General features: G+C 49.9%; 1 protein-coding gene across 2 annotated transcripts; it reads right to left on the bottom strand.

Annotated features, from left to right (window-relative positions):
- Positions 1–9,553: 9,553 nt before the first annotated feature.
- GJA3 (gap junction protein alpha 3) lies at positions 9,554–21,786 on the bottom strand. Of its 2 annotated transcripts, XM_081549155.1 has the most exons (3): positions 21,639–21,786; positions 10,641–11,855; positions 9,554–10,109 (listed from the first exon to the last, which is right to left on the bottom strand). In XM_081549155.1, exons 2-3 carry the CDS (start codon positions 11,836–11,838, stop codon positions 10,102–10,104), a joined length of 1,206 nt encoding a protein of 401 aa, XP_081405281.1. In that variant the 5' UTR covers positions 11,839–11,855; positions 21,639–21,786; the 3' UTR covers positions 9,554–10,101. The 2 variants fall into 2 exon arrangements, with proteins under 2 accessions (XP_081405281.1, XP_081405280.1); XM_081549154.1 differs by lacking the exon at positions 9,554–10,109 and having other exon boundaries at positions 10,594–11,855.
- Positions 21,787–22,069: the final 283 nt, after the last annotated feature.

The raw sequence follows: 22,069 nt of genomic DNA, 5'->3' as shown, positions 1-22,069 counted from the left end.
ACTCTTAATAGTTTTGGTGCATGTTTTTTTTTTTTTTCCCCAACCTTTTAAAAATGTAAAGCCATTCTTAGCCCACAGGGTTTATAGACACAGGCTATGGGCCAGATCCGGGCTGTGGGTTGCTTAATGGCCCTCTCTATGAGCCACTGTAGGGTGGCTGTATTATTACCCCACTTGGCACATGGAGAAACTGATGTACAAAAGCCGAATAACAGCGAGCTCAGCACCCAGGAGGTGACGGAACCAGGGTTCCCACGGGCAGCTCCAGACACCACGTGTTCAGTCACTGCACTATGGTGTCCAGACGCTGAACCTATCCAACAGAGCTAGTGATTTATGCCCCAGCATCTAAGAGTTGGAGGAGCAAGATAGCCTGAAGATAGGGTGTAGAAGTGACCCCACAGACTTGTTGCCCTCCAGGCTCCTCTGTCCATGGAATATCCCAGGCAGGGATACTGCAGTGGGTTGCTATTCCCTTCTCCAAGGGGTCTTCCTGATTTGGGGATCGATGTGGACAGATCCTTTACCATCTGAGCCACCAGGGATGCCCCGGTATGTGGTTTAAGAGTCTGTAAAATAAGCCATTCCCCTGCAATGCACTTTCCCCACACCCATGGCGTCTGGAGGTTTAGGGGAGGGTGAGACCCAGTTACCATCTGAGCCACCAGGGATGCCCCGGTATGTGGTTTAAGAGTCTGTAAAATAAGCCATTCCCCTGCAATGCACTTTCCCCACACCCATGGCGTCTGGAGGTTTAGGGGAGGGTGAGACCCAGGGCCTCAGGCACCATGTGTGACAGATGGAGGCTGGAGGGAGACCTGGTCTCGCGCCCAGAAGGCTGGAGGGCAGGCTACAGGTGGCCTCTCTGGGAAGCAGGCTAGCCCAGGATGGGAGGCAGAGATATCCCACAGTGTGCACCGTGAGCTGTCCCTGAACCTGGCAGGAGCCTCCACTTGTGTCTGCAGCCTGCTGTCAGGTGTCTTCTCGTTCTAGAGCAAGGATGGAAGCTTTCAACAGGGAAGATGGACATCAGAATAAAAGGAAGGTGCGAGAAAAAACTGCAGTGGAAGATGAAGAAAACTGGGAGTGATATTCAAGGAAAGATAAACATATAGTAAACAGAGGCTATGGAAAAGTAATGTCAGACAAGAAAATGAAAAATATTGGAAATACCAAGTAAATAACAAGTTTGAGAAGATCTTCATAAAGTCCTGCAAGAAGATGAAGAAAGGCAAAATAAGAAAACTCAAGGTTCAGGAGGTGCAACGTGAAACAGGCAGACTTCCAGAAAGAGTCAAGTGCAGGGGAGGAAGGAGGGGCAGGTCACCCTGGGTGAAAGGGCCCCCAGCCCACAGAGTGATTACTTTAGGGACTCAGACCAAGACACACTGCTGGGAAAAAATCTGCATGTGAAAAGATTCTAAAGGGTTCCCCAGAGGCAGAATGAAAAAAAAAACCACAAACAAGCTCGGGAGTGGGAGTGTCATCAGGCTTTTTAACAGCAGTACTGTGAGTTAGAAAATGATGCCCCAGTGCCTTTAAGATTCCGATAAAAAATGATTATTCCAGTTTGGAATTCGTTATTTTGCCAAACCACAAGGACGTGTTCAGATATAAAAGTTCTCAGAAATTTTACCTCTTAGGTGCAATTGTCAAGAAGTGACTCTCTTCTCCCCGAAGTGAGGTGACTGGAGGAAAAGAAGACGTGGGTCCAGGGACAGGACAGGAGGGAGCGCTGACTGGAGGTGGAGGGTCAGGACCGGGTGGTCTCTGCTGGGCTAGCGCGGGACCCGCACCCTTCCTTTGCATTCCTTCCCTTTGCAATATCGGTGTGGGGCCTCGGCGGAGGGAAAGGAGGGAAGAGGCTGGCGCCTCTTGAATTTCAGACCCCAGGCCGCCAGGGTTCTAGGAAACCTCAGTGTTGGCCCCTCACCCACCTCTGCCACCAGCAGACCACGGGCGCACCAGGTCCACCCGGGTGGGATGGGCAGTCTCCCTTCATCCTGGAGACAGCAGCTGGTCCCCACCACCCCCACTTCCCACCATGGTTGCATACTTAAAAGTCATCTTGAAGGCATCCCACTCCAGTATTCCTGCCTGGAGAAGCCCATGGACAGAAGAGCCCCGCGGGCTAGTCTGTGGGATCTCAAACGAGTAGGACAGGAGTGAGCGACTCAGCACACATGCATTTGAGCCTCAGCTGGAGCGTGAATGTTAATTCGCTATTTTTTGTGCCAAATCAAGGTGCGCCCCTTCCTCACCTGGGTCGTGATTTCGCCCCAGAGAGGAACCAGGTGTGTCCGGAGTTGCTCGTGGGTCCCAGCCGCCCTTCCCCCAACCAGGGCGTACCTGCGGCTGCAGGGGGTGGGGGTGGACAGCAGTCCTCGCGGAGTCCCCGCGGTCACACAGGACGGACTGCAGAGAGACAGATGGATGGGGAAGGAGAGGGACGGGGGCGCGGGGCGAGCCTGCAGTCAGGGACCCCTGTCTCGTGCTCAGTGGGCGCCGGGCGGGGGGGCTATGCCTTTCTCCCGCGGTTCCGCAGACCTCCGAGCCCGAATTTGGCTGAGCGGTGGACAAAGCGCTGTGTTCGGGGTCCCTGGGGCCGAGACTCCAACAGGCGTGACCCCGGGTAGAGTCACCATCTGTGAGGCGCTAGGCGGCCGGCGAGGGGTGGTTTGCGCCGGGGGTGGGGCTGCTTCTGAGCCAAAGAGTGGGCGTGGGGTCCTCGGATGCTGAGGGTCCAGGATGCGCGGGGTGCCCGGATCCGCGGGGGTCCCTGGATGCTGGGGTCCAGGATGCACGAGGGTCCTGGATACACGGGGGTCCCGAATGCTGGGGATCTCGAACTCTGGGGGTCCCGGATGCGCGGGGTCCCGGGTACGCGGAGCACCTGGCTCTGGTGTGGCCCGGACTGGCCACATAGCTGACTGGCTCCTCAGAGCAGGCCCCGGGGGGCGGGCTGAGCGCGCTGCTGGCACGGTTTCCACACAATCTTTTAAAACATCTGATCGCTCATTTTTTAACGGGGCTGCTGACCCAGAAGTGGCAGCGACTCGAGAGGCCTGGATGGAGGACCAGCCTCTCTGAAGTCCGCCGGGGAGACCTTGGTTTGTACCCAGTCGGCAGACAGAGGATCCTCTAGAGCCCACAGGGCATCCGCGCAGTGTCGCTTCTCCCCGGGGCTTCCAATCAGATGGCTCAGGTCAGCCACACCTGCTGCCCCTTCTGCAAAGTCCATCTTTCTTCGCCTGGTTCCGTTCTGGTTGTGTTTTGTGCCTGTAGACTGTGCTCCCTCATCACCGCCGGGCTGGCCCCTGCCTCCCACCCCAGTACAGAGGAGGGGCTGGCCTTGGAGCCACAGCTTGGGCACAGTGGGTGCTGAAGGGGCGGCCCTTGTTACTATTATTATAGGAAGTCGACTGACAAAATTCTTAACAAAATTTCAGTTGACAAGCTGCAGAAGGAAAATCATGCCCTTTCCCCAGAACTTGAAAGAAAAAAAATCTATATTAAAGTACTAGCTGTTGTCTGGAGACCTGTCTGGGTACACTTGAGCTCACTTCTTTGGGTGAAAAAACTGTGTTCTGACAAGCTGGTAGCTGGTGAACCATGGGGTGAGGCCCCATGGTTTGGAAGTCTTGTGTTTGTTGGTTGGGCATGTTCACACACACACATGCACACACACGCCCCAGTGTGCCAGAAGGGACCAGGTTTACCCACTGGCAACATGGGTGACATTTCCAGTGACACGAGGGAGTATGAGTCAGGAAAGAAGCAGGTCTCCTTTGTAACTGAAATCAGCTTTGTGGTAGATTATATGGGTCCTTGCTAAGTCGTGTCCAACTGTTTGCGACCCCTCGGACTGTAGCCCCCTAGGCTCTCTGTCCATGAGATTTCCCAGGCAAGAATACTGGAGTATGTTGCCATTTCCTTCTCCAGGTGTCTTCCTGACCCAGGGATGGAACCTGAGTCTCCTGCATTGGCAGCTGGATTCTTTACCACTAGCATCACCAGGACAGATTATAGAAGCTCTCAAATCTAGACGTTTGTGAAAAAGCAAACCTTCTGAAATAAGAGATGTTTATTTAAATCCCCATTTGTCTTTCTCCTTCTCCACTAGTCTGGTGATGTGGCCCAGAACTCCACCTTGTTGAACTGAATCTCTGAAATAATCATGTGGTCAAGCTTTCAGTCAGCATGCAACAGAAGGCCACAGCCACTCAGTGACCCTGTGAGGAGAGGCTGATGGACGCATGCGGTAACACGCAGGAAACGGGGGAGGAAGCAAAGAGGATTCCAGAGAGCTTTTTAAAGGTGGTAGAAAGTGACTACATTTAGGATGTGTAAGTAATGGCTTTCTGGACAATTCTCATTCTTTTTGGTAAGTATTCTGCTTTACACTTAAAAAAATATTTTGGGCCAGATTATTTTGTGAAAGAAATAAAGAATACTAAATTTTTCCCATAAGGGGGAAACATCTTAATACAACAAATATATCTGAAAGTTCATCCTATTGGAGTATTCACATTCTGCCCACCTGGTCCTGACCCGTACGCGCACATAACTGGTATATAAATACAATTACATTCATATTCCACTTTTGCACTGATAGAGCATAAGTATTTTCTATGCAGTTCCTCTGAGGATTGTTGATTACATAAACTATTTCTGTAGATTACTATGACTTCTTAAATTTTTTTAAGCTTAAGGTCACTGGGAAAAGGCCTCCTTTGTACTTTACTCATTGCTGCTGATTTTGTTAAGATTAAGACTTGCCCGTAAAATATGTGTCTGTGCCAGTCTGTGAAATGACTTAAAAGAGAACAAAACAAAACCCTAGCCCCCAAACACAAAGGATCTTCTCCCCAGGAATGGTAGAAACAGCACCATTCCCTCACCCACGCTTCTTCACGTGGTCAGTATTGACTGGCATCAGCAGTGGACAAGACGATTCAGGGGATGCATGGTCACAGAGCAGTCAGGGAGCCTGGAGATCAGCAGGCACACCTCCACCTTTGGGTGACACATGACCCAGGGGACGAGAGGGCTGCAAACTCAGGGCTGTGGTGCAAGGAGGCTGAAGGAGCTGCCATCCACCTCGGTGGTCTGGGGAGATGTCTGGAGGGGTTGGACTTGAAAGTGGGGTCGAGGAGTGGTTCGGGAAAGACAGGAGACATTCAACTCTCAGAGACTAAGAGGAGCAGTTCCTGAGGAAGGACCTGCATTGGGAGAACAGTGGGTGGTCTCCCTCATGTACGTGCAGAGTCCACGCAGGGAAACGGTGCCCCCAAAAGCCAGAAACAGCTGGAGGTGGATCATGCAGCCTTGAAGCTTTATTTAAATAGGACTCACAGATGGTTTGTAAGTAGATGTGTGACTTCAAAATGGAGCTTTAAAATATAAATCTGAGTGGTTTTGTTCCAGATGGGCTGAACAGGGCCCAGCCTGCAAGCAGAGAACACAGTCGAATGGCCAGGGAGCAGGTGGCAAAACAAATGTGAGAGTTGCTAGCAGAGAAATGGCTGAAGAGGGGACATGATTTGGGATTGAGGAGAAGGGAGCTGGTGGTCGTTCTGAGGCTTTGAAGGAGGCCCATCGGGAGCAGCGTCCAGCCCTGGCCAACCCTCTGACAGCTTTGGCTGTGCTCCATCTGGGATCCAGGTGGGGCCCTGAAGACCAGAGGCACCTCCTTGATCACAGATCAGACTAGGTGTGGACAGGCTCTCAGGAGAACTCTAAAGGAAGGAGAGAAAAGGACAGGGACTCTAGGAATGGCCACATGTAAGGAGAAGAGAGAGAAGGACAAACAGGGCATGTCTAGGAGCTAGACCGAGAGGCTGCAGGGGTCCATCTCTGCATACTAGCGAGATTTTCTTTGCCTCCACCCTCAAATCCCCACACCAGCTGACATGGGACAGCCTAACTCCAAATGTCCATCCTAAAGGAGATCAGTCCTGGGTGTTCATTGAAAGGACTGATGTTGAAGCTGAAACTCCAATACTTTGGCCACCTCATGCGAAGAGTTGACTCATTGGAAAAGACCCTAATCCTGGGAAGGATTGGGGGCAGGAGGAGAAGGGGACGACAGAGGATGAGATGGTTGGATGGCATCACCAACTCAATGGACATGGGTTTGGGTAGACTCCGGGAGTTGGTGATGAACAGGGAGGCCTGGCGTGCTGCGATTCATGGGGTCGCAAAGAGTCGGACACGACTGAGCAACTGAACTGAACTGAACTGAACTCCAAGTGCCGAATGCCAAGCCTAGTGACAGATTCAAAGAATCTCAGGGCTGGAGGGGACCCTGGAGGTGACAGTCAGGTGAGGACCAGGGGAAGCTGCTGCCTGCCAGCCGGTCATTCCCTGAGTCTCTGGGGAACTGGGGTGGTTCCTGGCACTCAGGCCACAGGGGCTCAGAGTCTGACTGCCTTCAAGCAGTGGCAAAAGAACTGAGCAGTGCCACCAGAGACTGTCTGGCTTGAAACATCTAAAATATTAACTATCCATCCCTCCACAGGAGATTGGAGGAACCCTGGCAGATACAGCTGGCTACCTAGCTAGCTGTGCTCCTATTATGAGCAGTTAGAGCTTTCTCTTTCAACCTGGGCAGATTGCGATGCTTTAAAAAAGCACCAGGAATGCTTTTTGGGAATCAGTTTTCCATCACATGACTTGGCCAGATTCCAGGGAGTTTATTCATCAACGGAGGAGTTGGATAGGGGACAAGCATAAACACAACCCTCAGACCTCACTTTTGTCCCTGCTCATCTCTTGTCCTTTGAGCTAGCACAATGAAAGTGCTTCAATAAGCAGGGTCAAGTAGGATGGACCAGAGAGAATGTGAAAGCGAGATTACGGCTGTGATTAGAGGCTGAATGCCCTTGGTCATGCGGCGTGAACTAAGACCACCTTTATTATAAACGGCCGCCTGGCTCTTGGAGGCATAGAATCGATGACGACTGCATTTTAAACTGTTTTGTTCAAGTGAATGAAGCACAGTCATTTTGGAAAACAGGGAGGCAAAATTTTGAAAGAGCTGAAAAGGTTTTCAAATGCTCGTATTTTTTACATTCCTGAGGGACTTGGGTCACTTTAGTCCCCACGCAGTGTAGGAACTGACGCCCTTTTACTAGTTTAGAAGCATCGGGTTGTTTGGCTTTGGATCCATGTGTAAGTGAGAGTTGGTTAATTTGGGAAGTGTGACCACCAAGCTGTCCGGAATTCGCTGGAGTGAACTTGGGTGGGGAGATGTCCTCCTGTGGGAGTGCTGGTCTCTTTGGGAAGCAGAGGGGCAGATACATCGCAAGTCTCAGTGCAGTTTGTGTCTTTTGATAAGTAATTCCACTTCTACGAATGTGTCCTAATGAAACAGGGATGTGGAAGAGATTTATCTACAACATACACTATTTAAAATAGTCAAAAATTGGAAATAATTTACATGTCCAACATATGGATTCTGCTTAAACAAACTATCATATATTTATACGGTGGAAAGTCAGGAAGCCTTTAAAATTATGAATTTGAAGAAAATGTATTAATCTGAAGAAATGTTCGTAATATAGTAGGAAAAAATATCAGAATAAATATGATCACTTAGAAAATATCTATAAAAAATCAAAATGTTAGCAAAGATTTATCTCTGGGTGGTGGGATTTTAAATGTTCTGTACGTTTTTCTTCCTGCTTTGATCTTTGTACTTTCAGTATCACATGTCTTGGTATAGATTTTTTTTTTCCTTTGACTTGAGGTTTATTGGGCTTTTGAAGCTATGGGTGGGATCTTCGATTAATCCTGGCAAATTCTCAGCTGTGTCTTTTCAAATATTGTCTCTGCTCCTCTCTGTTCCCTGTCCTCCTGGTTACTGATTAGGCATACCTGGGACCCTCCCTCTCTGTGCTCATGACATGGAACCTCTTTTTCATGCTTCCCATTTCTGTGATTCTCTGAGCAGCATTCTGGTCATCCCGTCAACTGTACCTTTAGTATTTCTTCAGCTGTGTGTTAAATCTATCCATTGTCTTAAATTTCAACTATTGTTATTTTTTTAAATTTCTAGAACTTCCGTTTGGTCATTAGTTATAATTTCTTGTTCTCTGCACTTATTATTAACCTTGCCTTTTAATTCTTTAGACATAGTAGGCATAATTCAATTATACTCTGATAAGTCTAGAATCTGAATTCCTTGTAGGTCTATTTCTGCTTTCTGTTGTTTCTGTTTAATCTCATTCATGGAGCCTCATTTCATTTCATTTCTTTTTAAAATTTTTATTTATTTATTTATTTTTGCCACGCAGCTTTTGGGATCTTAGTTCCCTGACCAGGGATTGAACCTGTGTCCCCTGCCATGGAAGTATGGAGCCCTGGGGTGAGGAGCTGAAGGAGAGGTGACCGGAGGGGCACAGGAGCCCATGTATGAGGGGCTCAGCCCCAGAGCTGTTGGCACTTTGGCCCACTCGGGGCAAACATGAGGTCTGTCTCAGTAGAGCTGGTTTTACAGAAGGAATCCACCAGCCTGGCCAGGAGAAGAGCGTCTCTGAAACCATACCCTCCACTGCTCCAACCTGCGTCAGAGGAAGTTTAGACGGTCGAGCAGAACCCAAGCTGGACCTAGCCCATCTGAAGTGCAGGGGCCAGGATGAGGGGGTGCCCCTTCCAGGTGGCCTTGCCCATCCTGCCCCTCCCTCAACCCATGGGGGACCCGGCAAGGCATAGGCTGGGCAGGAGAGTCTCAGGGTGTCCATTCCTGGCCCCCGGGCCTCCTGGGGTCCTACCCCCCTCCATTCGGAGGCCACAGATCACTTCTCATCAGGGATAGAGTCCCAAGGCAAAGCTGAGGGTGAGTGGAGCAAATCTCGAGGCCTGAAACACACGGGAACAGGGAAGGACTGTTCCAGCTTCAGCTGGGTTTGCCAAATGGGTCAACTCCAAAATGTGAGGGTTCCTGGTGGCTGTTTTGTGTCTCATCCAGACTAAATCATCTGAGTAATGGAGGCAGTCTCGGAGACCTGGCTGTGCAGACATCCCAGATGGTGATTCTACTGTTGTGTTAATGGTTAAAGAGCTAGTTTCTTAACCATGCCTTTAGCAAGGTTGAGAAGGGATGCGCCTTCCAAGCAGGCACTACTAGCCAGCTCCACACGGTCATCCTTTCATCATATTGTCAGTGGGTCACTGTTCATGATATAAAACACAGTCTGCTGAGGAGTGTGGCCCCACATACATCATCAGGAAGGTAAAGGTATTCACAAAAAATGAACCAGGTGGGACAAGGTACAGTTTTTGGGACAAGGACTGATGAGATGCAGAGGAGGTGCGAGGTGAGGTGTGATAAGCACCGGGCTCAGCATTACCACTGTTCACTGGCTTGTAAACAAGGAGCTACTGGGACCCTGTGCCGTCATCCAGCCACGGGTGCACAGAACCTGCCTCTGCAGTCAGTGCAGGAACAGTGTGGATGCCTTATGGCCCCGTCCCAACCAGCACCCATGTGGGCAACCACGACACTGTCACTCACACCTCCAAAAGCAAACAGGCTACCCACAAAGAATGGTTAGGAGACTTGAAGAGTTTTATTTTGTACTGTTAAAAAAATGTAGGTCATGGATTCATCTGTATAAATAAATTTTCTGGCAACAGTAGTTAACTTTTAACCTCCCATTCAAAAACTTTACAACTTCAAGCATTTGAACTGCACTTAGAGATTTTCCAACGCTGGCTTCGGTTGTATATGGTACATTCTCACAGTAATTAACTGACTCATAAAGTCGAAGAATTTCTTTTAAAGTTCACATCTTTACTAGTATGTAAAGGACAAATTTGCACTCTCTTGATCAGTATCCATTTTAATAGGACTATTTGCTTCATTTTTCCTGAAAGATAGTAAATGGGGAAAAATAGGCATATCTGTACAATTCAGATCAAAGCACAAAATGCCATTTAAAAAATAAATACCTAAGGCATACTTGTCACACTTTTACTCAGTTTGCTCAGCCAAGGGTCCGCCTCTCACAGGCTCTCCTGCCTGCCGGCCACTTCTCTGCCCCTGGAGGGTGGCTGCTCGTCACTTGTCATGAAGGGTGTGGTTTGATGTCCTGGGCTTCAGAGACCTGTCAGAAACTCAGTGACTGTATGGGATCTTTTTTTAGTACGGTTTGGCAAATATCCCAAATGAAATTCAACTCTAAGTTAAAGTCTCAAACAGAGATAAAGCTAAGAGCTTCTAGACTTGCTGGGCGGTCCAAAGGCTCCGGGGTAGGGGCGTAGGGCTGGAAAACCGTTGAGCCCCAACCTGAAGTGACGCAGAACCTCTGCCTTCCCACAGCAGACACCACAGCCCCCACCGGGCCGCAGCATCTCCGGGAAGGCCGCCGGGCTCCAGGCGCGCAGGTGGCTGGGAGAATCTTTGGAGGTCCCTGGCCCCTGTGCCCCCTCCCGTCTCGGATGCGCCCCCCACTACCTCACAGCGCTAGGAACAGCAAGCACTGACACACGGACCCGACCCTCGCTCGCCCCCTCCGCCCGCCCCAGCCCCTCCCGCCTCCAGGCCGCCACCCGCCGGTGAGCGCCCTGGGCCTGGACGCTGGGCCGCCGCTAGATGGCCAGGTCGCCGGCCCTGGCCCGGCCGCCGCTGGACTTACTGGCCTTGCTGGACCGGCCGGGGTCTGTGGGGGGCTCGGGGGGCGCGTGCAGCTCCACGGCCGTCACCGCCCCCTCCCCGTCGCTGTCGCCCGAGCTCCCCGCCGCGCCCTCCGGAGGTGACTGCTGGGGGCCGCCCGCGGGGGTCGCGGCTGCAGGCAGCGTCGACGCCGGCTGGGAGGCCTTCCTGGCCGAAGTCTGCGCTTCGGCCTCGCGGTTGGCCCAGTTCTGCGCCGCCGCGCGCAGGCCCCGGTTACCGCCGTCGCCAGAGGTGCTGGGGGTTTCGGGGGTCCCTGGGGTCCCGGGCAGGGCTGCGGGCGGGGGCGGCTCGGGGTAGCCCGGGGCAGACGCCTGCCCCAGGGAGGAGGCAGAGGGCGCGTAGTAGGGCGGGAACCCGATGGTGACGGCGGGCGGGGCGGAGTTGGGGGGCAGGAGGAGGGGGCTCCCCCCCACCGGCTTTGCGGACCCCGCCCTGGAACCAGGGGTGTCCGGGCGGAAGGGGCTGGTCATCCCCTGTTTCAGCTTCTTCCAGCCCAAGTGGTAGATCTCCAGCACGTTGAGGAGCAGGGACACGCAGGCCACGGCCAGCATGAAGAGGATGAAGATGGTCTTCTCCGTGGGCCTTGAGATGAAGCAGTCCACCGTGTTGGGGCAGGGCCAGCGGTCGCAGCGGTACAGCGGCTTCAGCTGGAAGCCGTACAGGAAGTACTGCCCGGCGATGAAGCCCACCTCGAACAGCGTCTTGAAGATGATGTTGAAGACGTAGGTGCGGAGCAGGGCGCCGGCGATGCGCACCTTGCCGCGGTCGTCGCGCACCGGGGCCGGGTCCCCGTGCTCCTCGGCGGGGCCAGCGGCCTTCGGCGGCTCCTCCTCGCGCTCCTTCCGCTTCTCCTCCATGCGCACCAGGTGCAGCACGTGGCCGAGGTAGATGAGTGTGGGCGTGGACACGAAAATGATCTGCAGCACCCAGAATCGCACATGCGAGATGGGGAAGGCGCGGTCGTAGCACACGTTCTCGCAGCCGGGCTGCTGCGTGTTGCAGGTGAAGTCCGACTGCTCGTCCCCCCACACCTCCTCGGCCGCAGCCCCCAGCACCAGGATCCTGAAGATGAACAGCACCGTCAGCCAGACCTTGCCGATGACAGTGGAGTGCTCCTGGGCGTTCTCTAGGAGTCTCCCCAGGAAGCTCCAGTCGCCCATCGCTTCAGACTGCTAACCTGCAGGGGAACAGGTTCATTACTAGGCCGGCTGGCCGGGCAGCCCTGGGCCCCGATGTGCGTGGGATATGCTGTCATGGGGAGCTGTGCTCCCCTTCCCCAGCGGGAACCCTCCAGGGAAGGTTATGAGTGTCCATGCACGTATACAGGAGCAGGTGTGCATGTACATGCACATGTGTGTACGTGCACAAGTGTGTGTACGTGCCCAGCTGTGCATGTACGCACACGTGTGTGCAGACACAGGTGTATGTATACGTGTACAAGTGTGTATGCACATGTGAAGCACAGGTGTGTGTGTGCATGTACAGGTGTGTGTATGCACATGTGCAGGAGCAGGTGTGTATGTACATGTACACGTGTGTGCAGACACAGATGTGTGTATACATGTATAGGTGTGTGTACATGTGAAGCACAGGTGTGTGTATGCACATGTGCAGGAGCAGGTGTGTATGTACATGTACATGTGTGTACATGTACAGGCGTGCATGTACATGTACAGGTGTATGTACATATGAAGGCACAGGTGTGTGTATGTGCATGTACAGCTGTGTATGCACATGTACAGGTGTGTGTGTGTACATGTACAGGTGTGTATGTGTGCAGGCACAGGTGTGTTTGTATGTACATGTCCAGGTGTGTGTATGTATTTGTATGGGTGCAAGTACAGGTGTGTGTGTGTGTGTGTGCACGGATGCAGGCACAGGTGTGAGCACGCCCATGTGTCCCCCTGAGTGGGGTTTGGTAACTGTCCCCAGCAGCTGTGGCCCTGAGCAGAGGTCATGCTGCATAGGTGCCAGCAGGAGGGAGGCAATCGCAGGCCAGGAGGAGTGCTGCCTGAGGGAAGCCCCCGCCCCCTCCCGGCCTGGCCTGCCCAGCGGCGGCTCTTTGGCCCTGGCGCTCTGCACACAGCTGGGCAGATTCCTAACCTGACGCTGGTGTCGTTCAGAAAGAAGGGCCTCGTGAGGTCTTGGGTGACTTCCGAAGGCCGGCGGGTGACATAAGGGTCGACGGGTGTGGGGGAGGACAGAAAGGGACACCTCGTAAAAACGAAACAGAGCAGGACTGGTGTGCTCGCAGACCCGGGGAGGACGGGCCGGGGGGGCGGCGCTAGACTGTCCTTCCCGAAGGAAGGAGCATGTGTCCCGCGCTCGCTCGTGGGGCCAGACTGCGGGCTGCAGTGCTGGGGCGGGGCGTCTGAGTGGCCCCGTGTCCTGCGGAAGGACCGGCTGGAGGGAGACCGGGCCGGAGAGGTGAAGGGGTCCAACTACGGGGGGAGGGCCAGGGCTGAACCTGGACGGAGGCAGGGCCGTGGGTAGGGGCCGCGGGTGCTCCAAGGGAGCGTATGCTCTGAAATCTTGTTTTATCTGTTATCTGTGTTACTGTTTTCCTCTGAGTCTTCTGGGAAAAGTGACTCTAGGAAATTCTAACCTTAGGGGTAACAGGGTCAAGCAGCACCCCCAGCTTCCCCAGACCAGACCCGCAGGTCGAGGGGGGGGCGCACCTGTGAGGGTCCCCCCAGAGGCCGGAGGCCAGAGAACGGCCCGAGGGGCTGGACCCTCGGAGCCGGGGACGCTGGCGGGCTTCAGGGGAGCCGGTGACTAAGGCGTCCACTCCGGGAGGAGAGGCCCTTTGACCTCACGACGAGAAGGCCACGGACTCCCTTCCAGTGACCCGGCCGCGGGCCAGGCCCAGGGAGCACGTGGGGCAGGTTGGAGACCGGGGGTGAGGGGGACCTGTCAACCTGGGCCCCGGAGGCAGATGGGCGGTGTGGGCTCCTGCCGCCTGCAGGAGGGAGGGGGCGGGAGGAGGGGGGAGGGGCGGGGCAGCTGCGGGGAAACAGACTCCTCTCCCAACAGACTCCTCTCCCGAGTCAAGAGGGCGTCTTCAAAAAAAAAAAAAAAAAGAGGGCGTCTTTCAGGAGGCAAGGACAGGCCCTGAGCTGGAGAAGAGTTTGGAACGTGGGAACAGAGCGGTCAAGCCAGGGTGCCCTGGAGGAGCGGGGAGCTGGGGGTGGAGGGGGGGTTTGAGGAGAGCCCCGGTATAAAAAGGCTCTCAGAGGGGAGCAAGCCTTCGGGGCTGGGCAAGTAAGGACGGAGCAGAGGAGACCCCAGGAGGGAGGGGGAGAGGGGTGGAGGTGGGGAGGGGAGTCGGGGTGGGGAGGGGCGTGGGGGTGGTGCTGGGTGGAGCAGGTCAGAGGTCCAGTGAACGGGAGACAGGTGGACCACAGCGGTCAGTGACCAGAACCTGGGCTCTGACTCCAGGTGAGTTGGGAAGGTACTGGGTGGGGGGGATTTGAACAGCTGTGATACAAGCCCACGTCTTTATGGGACCAGTGGTACTGGTGCTGAGAACTATCTCCAGGGCAAGTGTGAAAGCGGAGGGTCAGAGGGTGGGGGGTGGGGGCAGAGGACGAACAGTTTTATTTAGGAAACTTCAGCCTGAAATGTCTATTAGACACACATTAGAGGGCAAGTCATCAGGAACCCTGTGATAGCACTGCTAAGTCACTTCAGTCGTGTCCGACTCTGTGCGACCCCATAGACGGCAGCCCACCAGGCTCCCCCGTCCCTGGGATTCTCCAGGCAAGAATACTGGAGTGGGTTGCCATTTCCTTCTCCAGTGCATGAAAGGGAAAAGTGAAAGTGAAGTCGCTCAGTCGTGTCCGACTCTTAGCGACCCCATGGACTGCAGCCTACCAGGCTCCTCCGTCCATGGGATTTTCCAGGCAAGAGTACTGGAGTGGGGTGCCATTGCCTTCTCCGAGATAGCACTGAGGTCCTCTAAATACTAGGACGGGGGTGAGGGTGGGGAGGGCAGTGCAAAGGGGCTGGAGATCAAGCCAGATGCTCCAGCATCCAGAGGACCATGAGCGGCCCATCTGGAAATGCCAGTTTTAGTTGAGACTCTAGAATGAACAAGAGCAAAATGTACAATTTGCATTGCACTAGATTTCCTTTTGTAACAGACTGACACTAGAAACACTCTTACTTGGTTTATGAATTGGAGGCAATAGAATGACCTGGCATATTCATTCTGTGTTTTCTTGTGATTTCCTGAAATACCACAAGTAGGATCTGGATACTGACATGCAGGCTAAACCAGATAGAGTTCTATGTTTAACTAGTAACGTATGCCAGGGTTTGGCATGGGCAGTGGTGGCCTGAATGCTAGTTTTTTGCAATCCCTGACTTGGCACAAAGCTAAAAGGACTTGGTAGGCTGTGAAAAGTGGGTTTGGTATTTGGGCTTATCTGGTTATCTTTTTAGCCATTGGAAAGACTGTTTCTTTCGCTTTTTTTTTTCCATATTTTACATGCCTATTTCCAGCTCTCACACTTAAGACAGTAATTTCTAGATGCCAAGAGACCTAGCCTATGGTATCACGTACTTGCATGCATGCTGACTCAATGGGCATCACTGAGTCAATGGACTTGAGTTTAAGCAAACTCCGGGAGATGGTGAAGGATAGGGAAGCCTGGGGTGCTGCAGTCCATGGGGTCACAAAGAGTCGGACATGACTGAGCAACTGAACAACAACGCATGCTAAGTTGCTTCAGCCGTGTCCAACTGTTTGTGACTCTATGGACCGTAGCCTGCCGGGCTCCTCTGTCCATTGGATTCTCCAGGCAAGAATACTGGAGTGGGTTGCCATGCCCTCCTCCAGGGGATCTTCCCAACCCAGGACTGAGCTTGCGTCTCTTATGTCTCCTGCATTGGCAGGCGGGTTCTTTACCTCTAGCACCACCTTTATCATACTTATCACACCTTTTTATAATTCTGGTCTGACTCTTTAAAGAGGAAATAGAACTGAAAATAAGTTCTCAAAATAACAAAAGATTCATTTTTCTTCTGCTCTTTGGAGGTGACCCCAACACGTAGCTTTGGAATCCCAAGAGCAAGATGGAAGCCAGGCCTGTAAGAGCTGGGGTAGAAAAGATCAACCACAGAGATGAGCATGAAAGAGGAAAAAGCCGAACCTCCAAAGTTTCACACTGACTAACGGGACACTTGTTCTCCAGAAGAAAGGGACTGACCACAGCAAGAGGCAGGACACCCAGCGGCAGTGGCTGAAGACACACTTCACACTTCAAAGGACAAGTCCTCCAGCTTCATTCTTCATATTTGTCACAACAATTTATTTTTATTTCTTGCATATGAAGTTTAGGCAGAACTTGTCAAGCTCCACAAAAATCTGAGACACAGTTTTGATTGGAATTGCATGGAATTCACAGATGAATCAAATTTACCTCTTTACAATCTAGTGCTCCCACTGCTGGGCACTACTGCTCCATAGATGAAGGGCATCTTTATGCCATTAGGATGCTGTCCCAACAGGTCTTACACAGCTTTTGTTAGATTTATTCAGAGATAACTTTGTAGTTGTTCTAATTCTTCATTCTAAATAGTTGTTTTCATTATAATTTCTGAGTAGTTGTTATCGGTACCTAGGAACCTTATTCAGAGAAGGCAATGGCAACCCACTCCAGTACTCTTGCCTGGAAAATCCCAGGGATGGAGGAGCCTGGTGGGCTGCCGTCTATGGGGTTGCACAGAGTCAGACACGACTGAAGTGACTTAGCAGCAGCAGCAGCGGGAACCTTATTTCTGTATATCAATCTTGTATTCAGCAACCTGGCAGAAAGCCCCTCCTAGATGGACCAGTCAGGAGATTCCTTTGGATCTTCTGTGAAAGACGCACGATCCAATTCTCTTAAGGAGAGATGTGTCTCTTCCTCTTCTAATTTGAATCCCTGTTTTTTCTTTTTCTTGTCTTCTTGCATTGGCTTGGACTTCTGGTACAATGTGGAATGGTGACATTTTCCCTGGTTTCAGTCTGAAAATGATGCTTCTGAAGTTTTATCATTGAGTGTGATGTTTCAACTTGTATCAGGTGGAGAAATTTTCCTTCAGTCTTTGTCTGCTTTGTTTTCTAAATCATGAATGAATATTGGATTTGGTGGAATACTTTTTTTCTCTGCATCTATGGTGACTTTTAGATGGTGAAGCATCTTTTGGGTCATGACTTTATTTTTAATATACGATCAAATTAAACTGGCTACAACTTTATTTTAGATTATGTGTTTATTCATACTTGAGATTGATCTTATTGTTTTTTTGTACTATCATTGGATTTTGAAAAGAAAGTTATTTTAAAATTCTCTGTGTAAAAAGCTTGTATAAGAATGTCCAATAGGCTGCACTCGCCCTCTGTGATGGCCCACACTCTGTCTCTGGAGTGTGCTTCTCTCTGAATCTGAATATATCTACTTCTTACCTAAAAAAAAAAAAAAAAAAAAGAATGTCCCATGAAAGCTCTTGGGCCTAAAGTCTTTTTGTTTATTTTGAGTGGTTGGGAGGACTAGATCACAAATTCAGTCTCATTAACTGTTATTAACAGAAGTAGGTTTGCTAAAGTCATTTTTGATCATTTATATCTTTTAGAGAATTATCCATTTCATCCAAGTTTCAAATTTATTGGCATAAAATTATTCATGGTATTTTCTTACGATGCTAAGACTCCATGATATCTGTAGTTAGATTCCTTTGTTTGGTTCCAAATATTGTTTGAGACTGTTAAAGTATTAGTCTTGCTAGAAGTTTTTCTTTTAATAAAGAATCAATTTTGATATGCTTGAAAAAGAAATGAGAGTTTGTTATTTTTCCCAGTGTCTTATCATGTATACTATATTCACAATACATAGAATATATCTACCAAAAACTCCTAAGGATCTTTTAAATAGATAATGAAGATTTTAGTGTTTACTGATGGCTTTGTAAATGACACATATGCAATTTAAGAGTATCCTTGACCTTAATGTAAAATTATTTCTTATTATATCCAGGGGTTTCCCTTCCTAATTTTAAATGGAAATTTAACTTTTCAATAATCTGAAGCTCTGGCAGGAAATATCACTCTCACCCAGAACTGACTGATTTAGTGGAATTATAAAACACTAACTTTCCAGCTTCTTTATTAGTAATTCTTAAGCATTTCTAGGATTGTATATTTTACTGTCAAAGAATAAATCTCCAGAAACATGAAACTTTTAAATTCATATTTTAATTTCATTATCTTATTTATTCAATAAGAATGTATGAAAACATTTATAATAGTTCCTGCCATCCATGTATTATTATTATTATTATTCTCGTATCTTCTCTTTCACGGGGGGAATTTAGTTACTTATGAATATGCAAAAAATCATATGCTCCTAAATCTTTATTTGGTGAAGGTAAATATGGGTGACACTTTGATTTTTAGTCAAAGGGAAGGACTCACCAGTCTTTGTTTTTGACCTTCTGTAACATACAAACTTAGTGAGAGCTAATTTTAAGTAAAAAGCAATTTAAACAACCATGTTAAAGAACAAATGTCTTCAAGCTTGTAGATTCAAGAATGGCAAAATTAAAAGTACACTTAAGATTTTAGCCACAGTATTTTTTCTTAAAATACTTGAATAAAATAAATATTCCCTCCAGATACGAGTATCAAATCACAGTTCCACAATTAGAGTTCTAATATTAAGCTAGAAAGTTACCAGCTGGTTGTGCTTCATTTCAGTTGACAGAAAATGTAGATAGTCTGTAGTGAAATTAGAAACATGACTGTCTTCCAAGGCTATTCATGCCACGCTGGGCACCCTCTCCAAGCCCTTCAAACAGTCCCCTGCCCACTGCCTTGTCAGCTCCTCCCACCCTTTATTAAACCATGTTGCACATTTCTAGAGTAAGCTCTGCAAAAGACCTAAGAATACCATCAGTAATTTTCACTCACTCAAACGTTTTATTTAGACATTTTAGTGATGTGTTACTTTTAATGTACTTCAACATTAGCCCTCAAGGTTTTAATAACTGAATAGTGAAAAAAAAAGTTGTCACCCTCATGGCAGTGCACAACCTTCTGAAGGCTGGTTTGGGCCAAGAGTAAATAACAATCAAGAAAACTATAGGGTATGACAGCTTCCCGTGTTCTGAGCAGCTCATCATGCCTGAAACACAATGTCAGGATGTCTGAATAGTACACCAGACACTGACCTCATAAATGCAGTTAAAAGGTAATTTCCCTATAAAAATCCCAGTGACACCTTTCAGGAATCTTATTTATAATCCATGAAAGGAACATGGAATCGCAGCATCTTAGAGCTGGAAGGACCTTAGAAGTGGCCCTACTGTCATCCTCACTTCATAGATCAGAAAATGGAGGCCCAGAGAGGTTCTGTGATTTCCCTGAGGTTGCACAGCATGCAGGGCTGAAGTTGGCACAAGAACTCCTGACTTTCTGCTCTGGGTCCCTGTCCACGTGACCTCATGGGATTAAGCACCAGGCACACGGTCCAGGTGATAACAGGTGCCTTTTGAGCTGTTTCTACCACACTTTAAAAGAGACATGTAGAAACGCGGGTTAGAGTATGTTTTAGGCTTTGCTCTTTTCTTCCAGTCCAGAATGTCTAAAATTGTCAAATATTTTTGATTGCTAACAACAGCCAGATACCTCATCATATAAATTGGAATTGTCATTTTAAAGCAAATTCAGGTATTATCTTTACTCTTGCTTAGTGAACAAAACCTCACAGCCTTATAATTATGGCATTTTATTGTTCCATTTATATTACAGACAGAAATTACATCTGTCAAAATGTTTTCTATGTTTTGCAGAAATAATAATGTCTACAGTATAAATAGGATCTGAATTTTCTTATTTGAATCTATTTCTATTAGTACAAAGCAGAACTTTCTTCTCAGTTCTAGAATAAAAGATTCATTTTAAAGCTAAGAGGAAATGGAGTTTCATGAACAGATGAGCATTCAGGAGCTAATCATGTGATCTGAATGAAAAAAATTAAGTGATTTTTACATTAAGCATCATTTATCAATAGTCTGTTAACAGGAAACTTAAGGAAAGCCACAAACTTCAAATTAAAGAAAATGTAAGAATGCAGTAACCTTACATGGACCATTAGTGTCACACCTTTGAAGACACAGAGATCCCAAAAAGCAAGCAGCATGGTACTAATCTAGCTCTCGAGATAAATATTCCACCAGTGTAGGAATGAAAAGTAACATGAAAATCTATTGCTATTTTACCGCTTTTAAGAATTACATTGAAATTGCAAAAACATAGTGTTTTTAGAGACATGTGTATGCTATTTAGGGCCACACGTATTGGATTTTTTGCCCTCTTCAAGTTAGTAAATATTTATCAAATGCTTATTACGTGTGTGGGACTGTGCTACACATGGAATGACCAAAATAATCCAGACCCAGTCCACCCTTTCATCGAGCAGGAGAGGCAGGCTTGTCAAACTGCTCAAAAGGTAGCACCACATGCGTTACACAGCGCTGGGCATGGCCTTGGTGGGTAGTGAGACCTGACACAGTACAGGGAGAAAGATGGGGTACATTAGGATGGCAATTGAGTTTGGATGAATTTTTTCCGATACAGACCCTGGGCAACCTCAAAGGCCTTCACACTGTCTATAATGTTCTGGGAATATTTTAGTACATTACAAAGACTATGTGCTTATTGATATATTTATGTGTTGTACTGAGGTAAAATCCTAAAGACATGTATGTCCTATTTATTCTGTGTTAGGTTTGTGTTCAAGTAATGGTAACAAGTGAGAGGCAAATTAGATTTAAATTCTTGTGTGAGACTGTGTAAAATGGCTGTGACTATAATTATTTTAAAGTTTCAAATGTGCAGGGTAAAAGTTACCTTAGTTAAGAAAACGAACACAAAATGTAAGAACATTCAAAGAAATTATGTCAAAATTCTCTTTCTTGATGGCCAACAATGAAATTCTATTACACGCCATTATAATAAGGCAGCTTTAAGCCAGTTAGCATTTGCTGGTTGACACGAACAGCATTGTCTAATCTGTTACAGTTGTAAAGTTTCTGTGAATTACTTTTCACTACAAAACACGTGCACTGCTCTCAACAGATGCTTATCTCGGCAAGAACCAAACTGCTGAACCAGTGGAATCGGTGCCAGATTAGCTGAGGTTTACTTTGAATATACTGACCTTCGGGAAATAAGTCCGTTTTCCACTCTAATCTTTTAATGTCTGACTTGCAATACATTTCCCAGCACACGGAGGGGCTGCCAGCGAAGTGAAGCACATGTCATAAACCATCATTTTGAATTCTTGGGTGATTAAAAACCAAAGTCCCATCCACTCCCCTGTTGTTTGCATATGAACATTTTTAAATGGCACATTTGGGCGAAACCTTGATTAAGCAAACCCTGAAGGACTGCCCTGGTCGCTGAAGTCCGTGTCGCAGCTGCTCTGGACCGAAGGGTCTGCCCACCGGGATGGAAGGGTCTCACCGGGACGGACAGCGAGCATGCGCCTGCGCCCGCAGTCCCAGAGAAGAGCGCAGACGCGGGACCAGCCCACTCTCCGCAAATTCTGCTGAAACCCGCCGCCACGCGCGCACGCGGCAAGAAACGAGGCCGAGGCGCTCAGAGCCAGTCTGTCTTTAAAAAAACTTTGACAGAGTTTCTTAAAGGAGCGCAGGCGAGCCAAGACCTTGGGGAAGAGCGGCGCGCGCCCCGCGGGAGCGCCGGCCCCCACAGGGTCTCAGGGCAGGTCTGGCGCCCCTCAGGGGCGCAGCCCAGGGAAAGTTCTGAAGCCATCGCCGGCCACCCCCCCACACCCCGAAAAAGCCATCGCCGCGCCAAGCTCCAGAGGTCCCCAGGGAGTGCCCGAGCCGCGCCGACCGGCCCGCTGCTCCCAAACTTGCCCGGACCCCCGAGGGGTCGCCCGCAGCCCGCGCTTACCCGCCGCGCCGACCCGGTCGCTCCTCCCGCGGGCAGGGCTCGGGCCGCTCTGCCGGACACCCTGTCTCCGTGCGCTCGGCTCGACGCGTGCGCCCCGCCACCCGGGCTCCCCGCCCCGGCGCCATCCCCGCGCCCCGCGCTGAGCCCCGCGCCCGGGCCCCGCGCCCCGCCCCGCGCCCCGCCCCATCCCCCGCCCACACCTCACATCCCACACTCGCACCCCCCATCCTGCACCCCGAGGCAGGGCCCCAAGCCCCGCCCCGCCCGGCCCCGCCCACATCCCACATCACACATCTCACGCTCGCACCCCGCATCCTACACCCGCATCCCGCTTCCAGCCCCTAGTTCACACGCCGAACTCCCGCGTTCAACACCCGCATCCACCCGCTTCTCCCCGGCCACGCTGTGGCTCCACGTCCCGCACCCCACAC

Source organism: Giraffa tippelskirchi, chromosome 12 (assembly GCF_054371585.1).
Source record: "Giraffa tippelskirchi isolate mGirTip1 chromosome 12, T2T-mGirTip1v1.2.pri, whole genome shotgun sequence".
Lineage (NCBI taxonomy): Eukaryota > Metazoa > Chordata > Mammalia > Artiodactyla > Giraffidae > Giraffa > Giraffa tippelskirchi.
The sequence above is the reverse complement of the archived record's forward strand: the minus strand, read 5'-3'. Positions and strand labels throughout refer to the sequence as shown.

Bases quoted from the DNA above. Each gene is read 5' to 3' on its own strand.
- GJA3 (XM_081549154.1), bottom strand. From the start codon at position 11,838: ATGGGCGACTGGAGCTTCCTGGGGAGACTCCTAGAGAACGCCCAGGAG.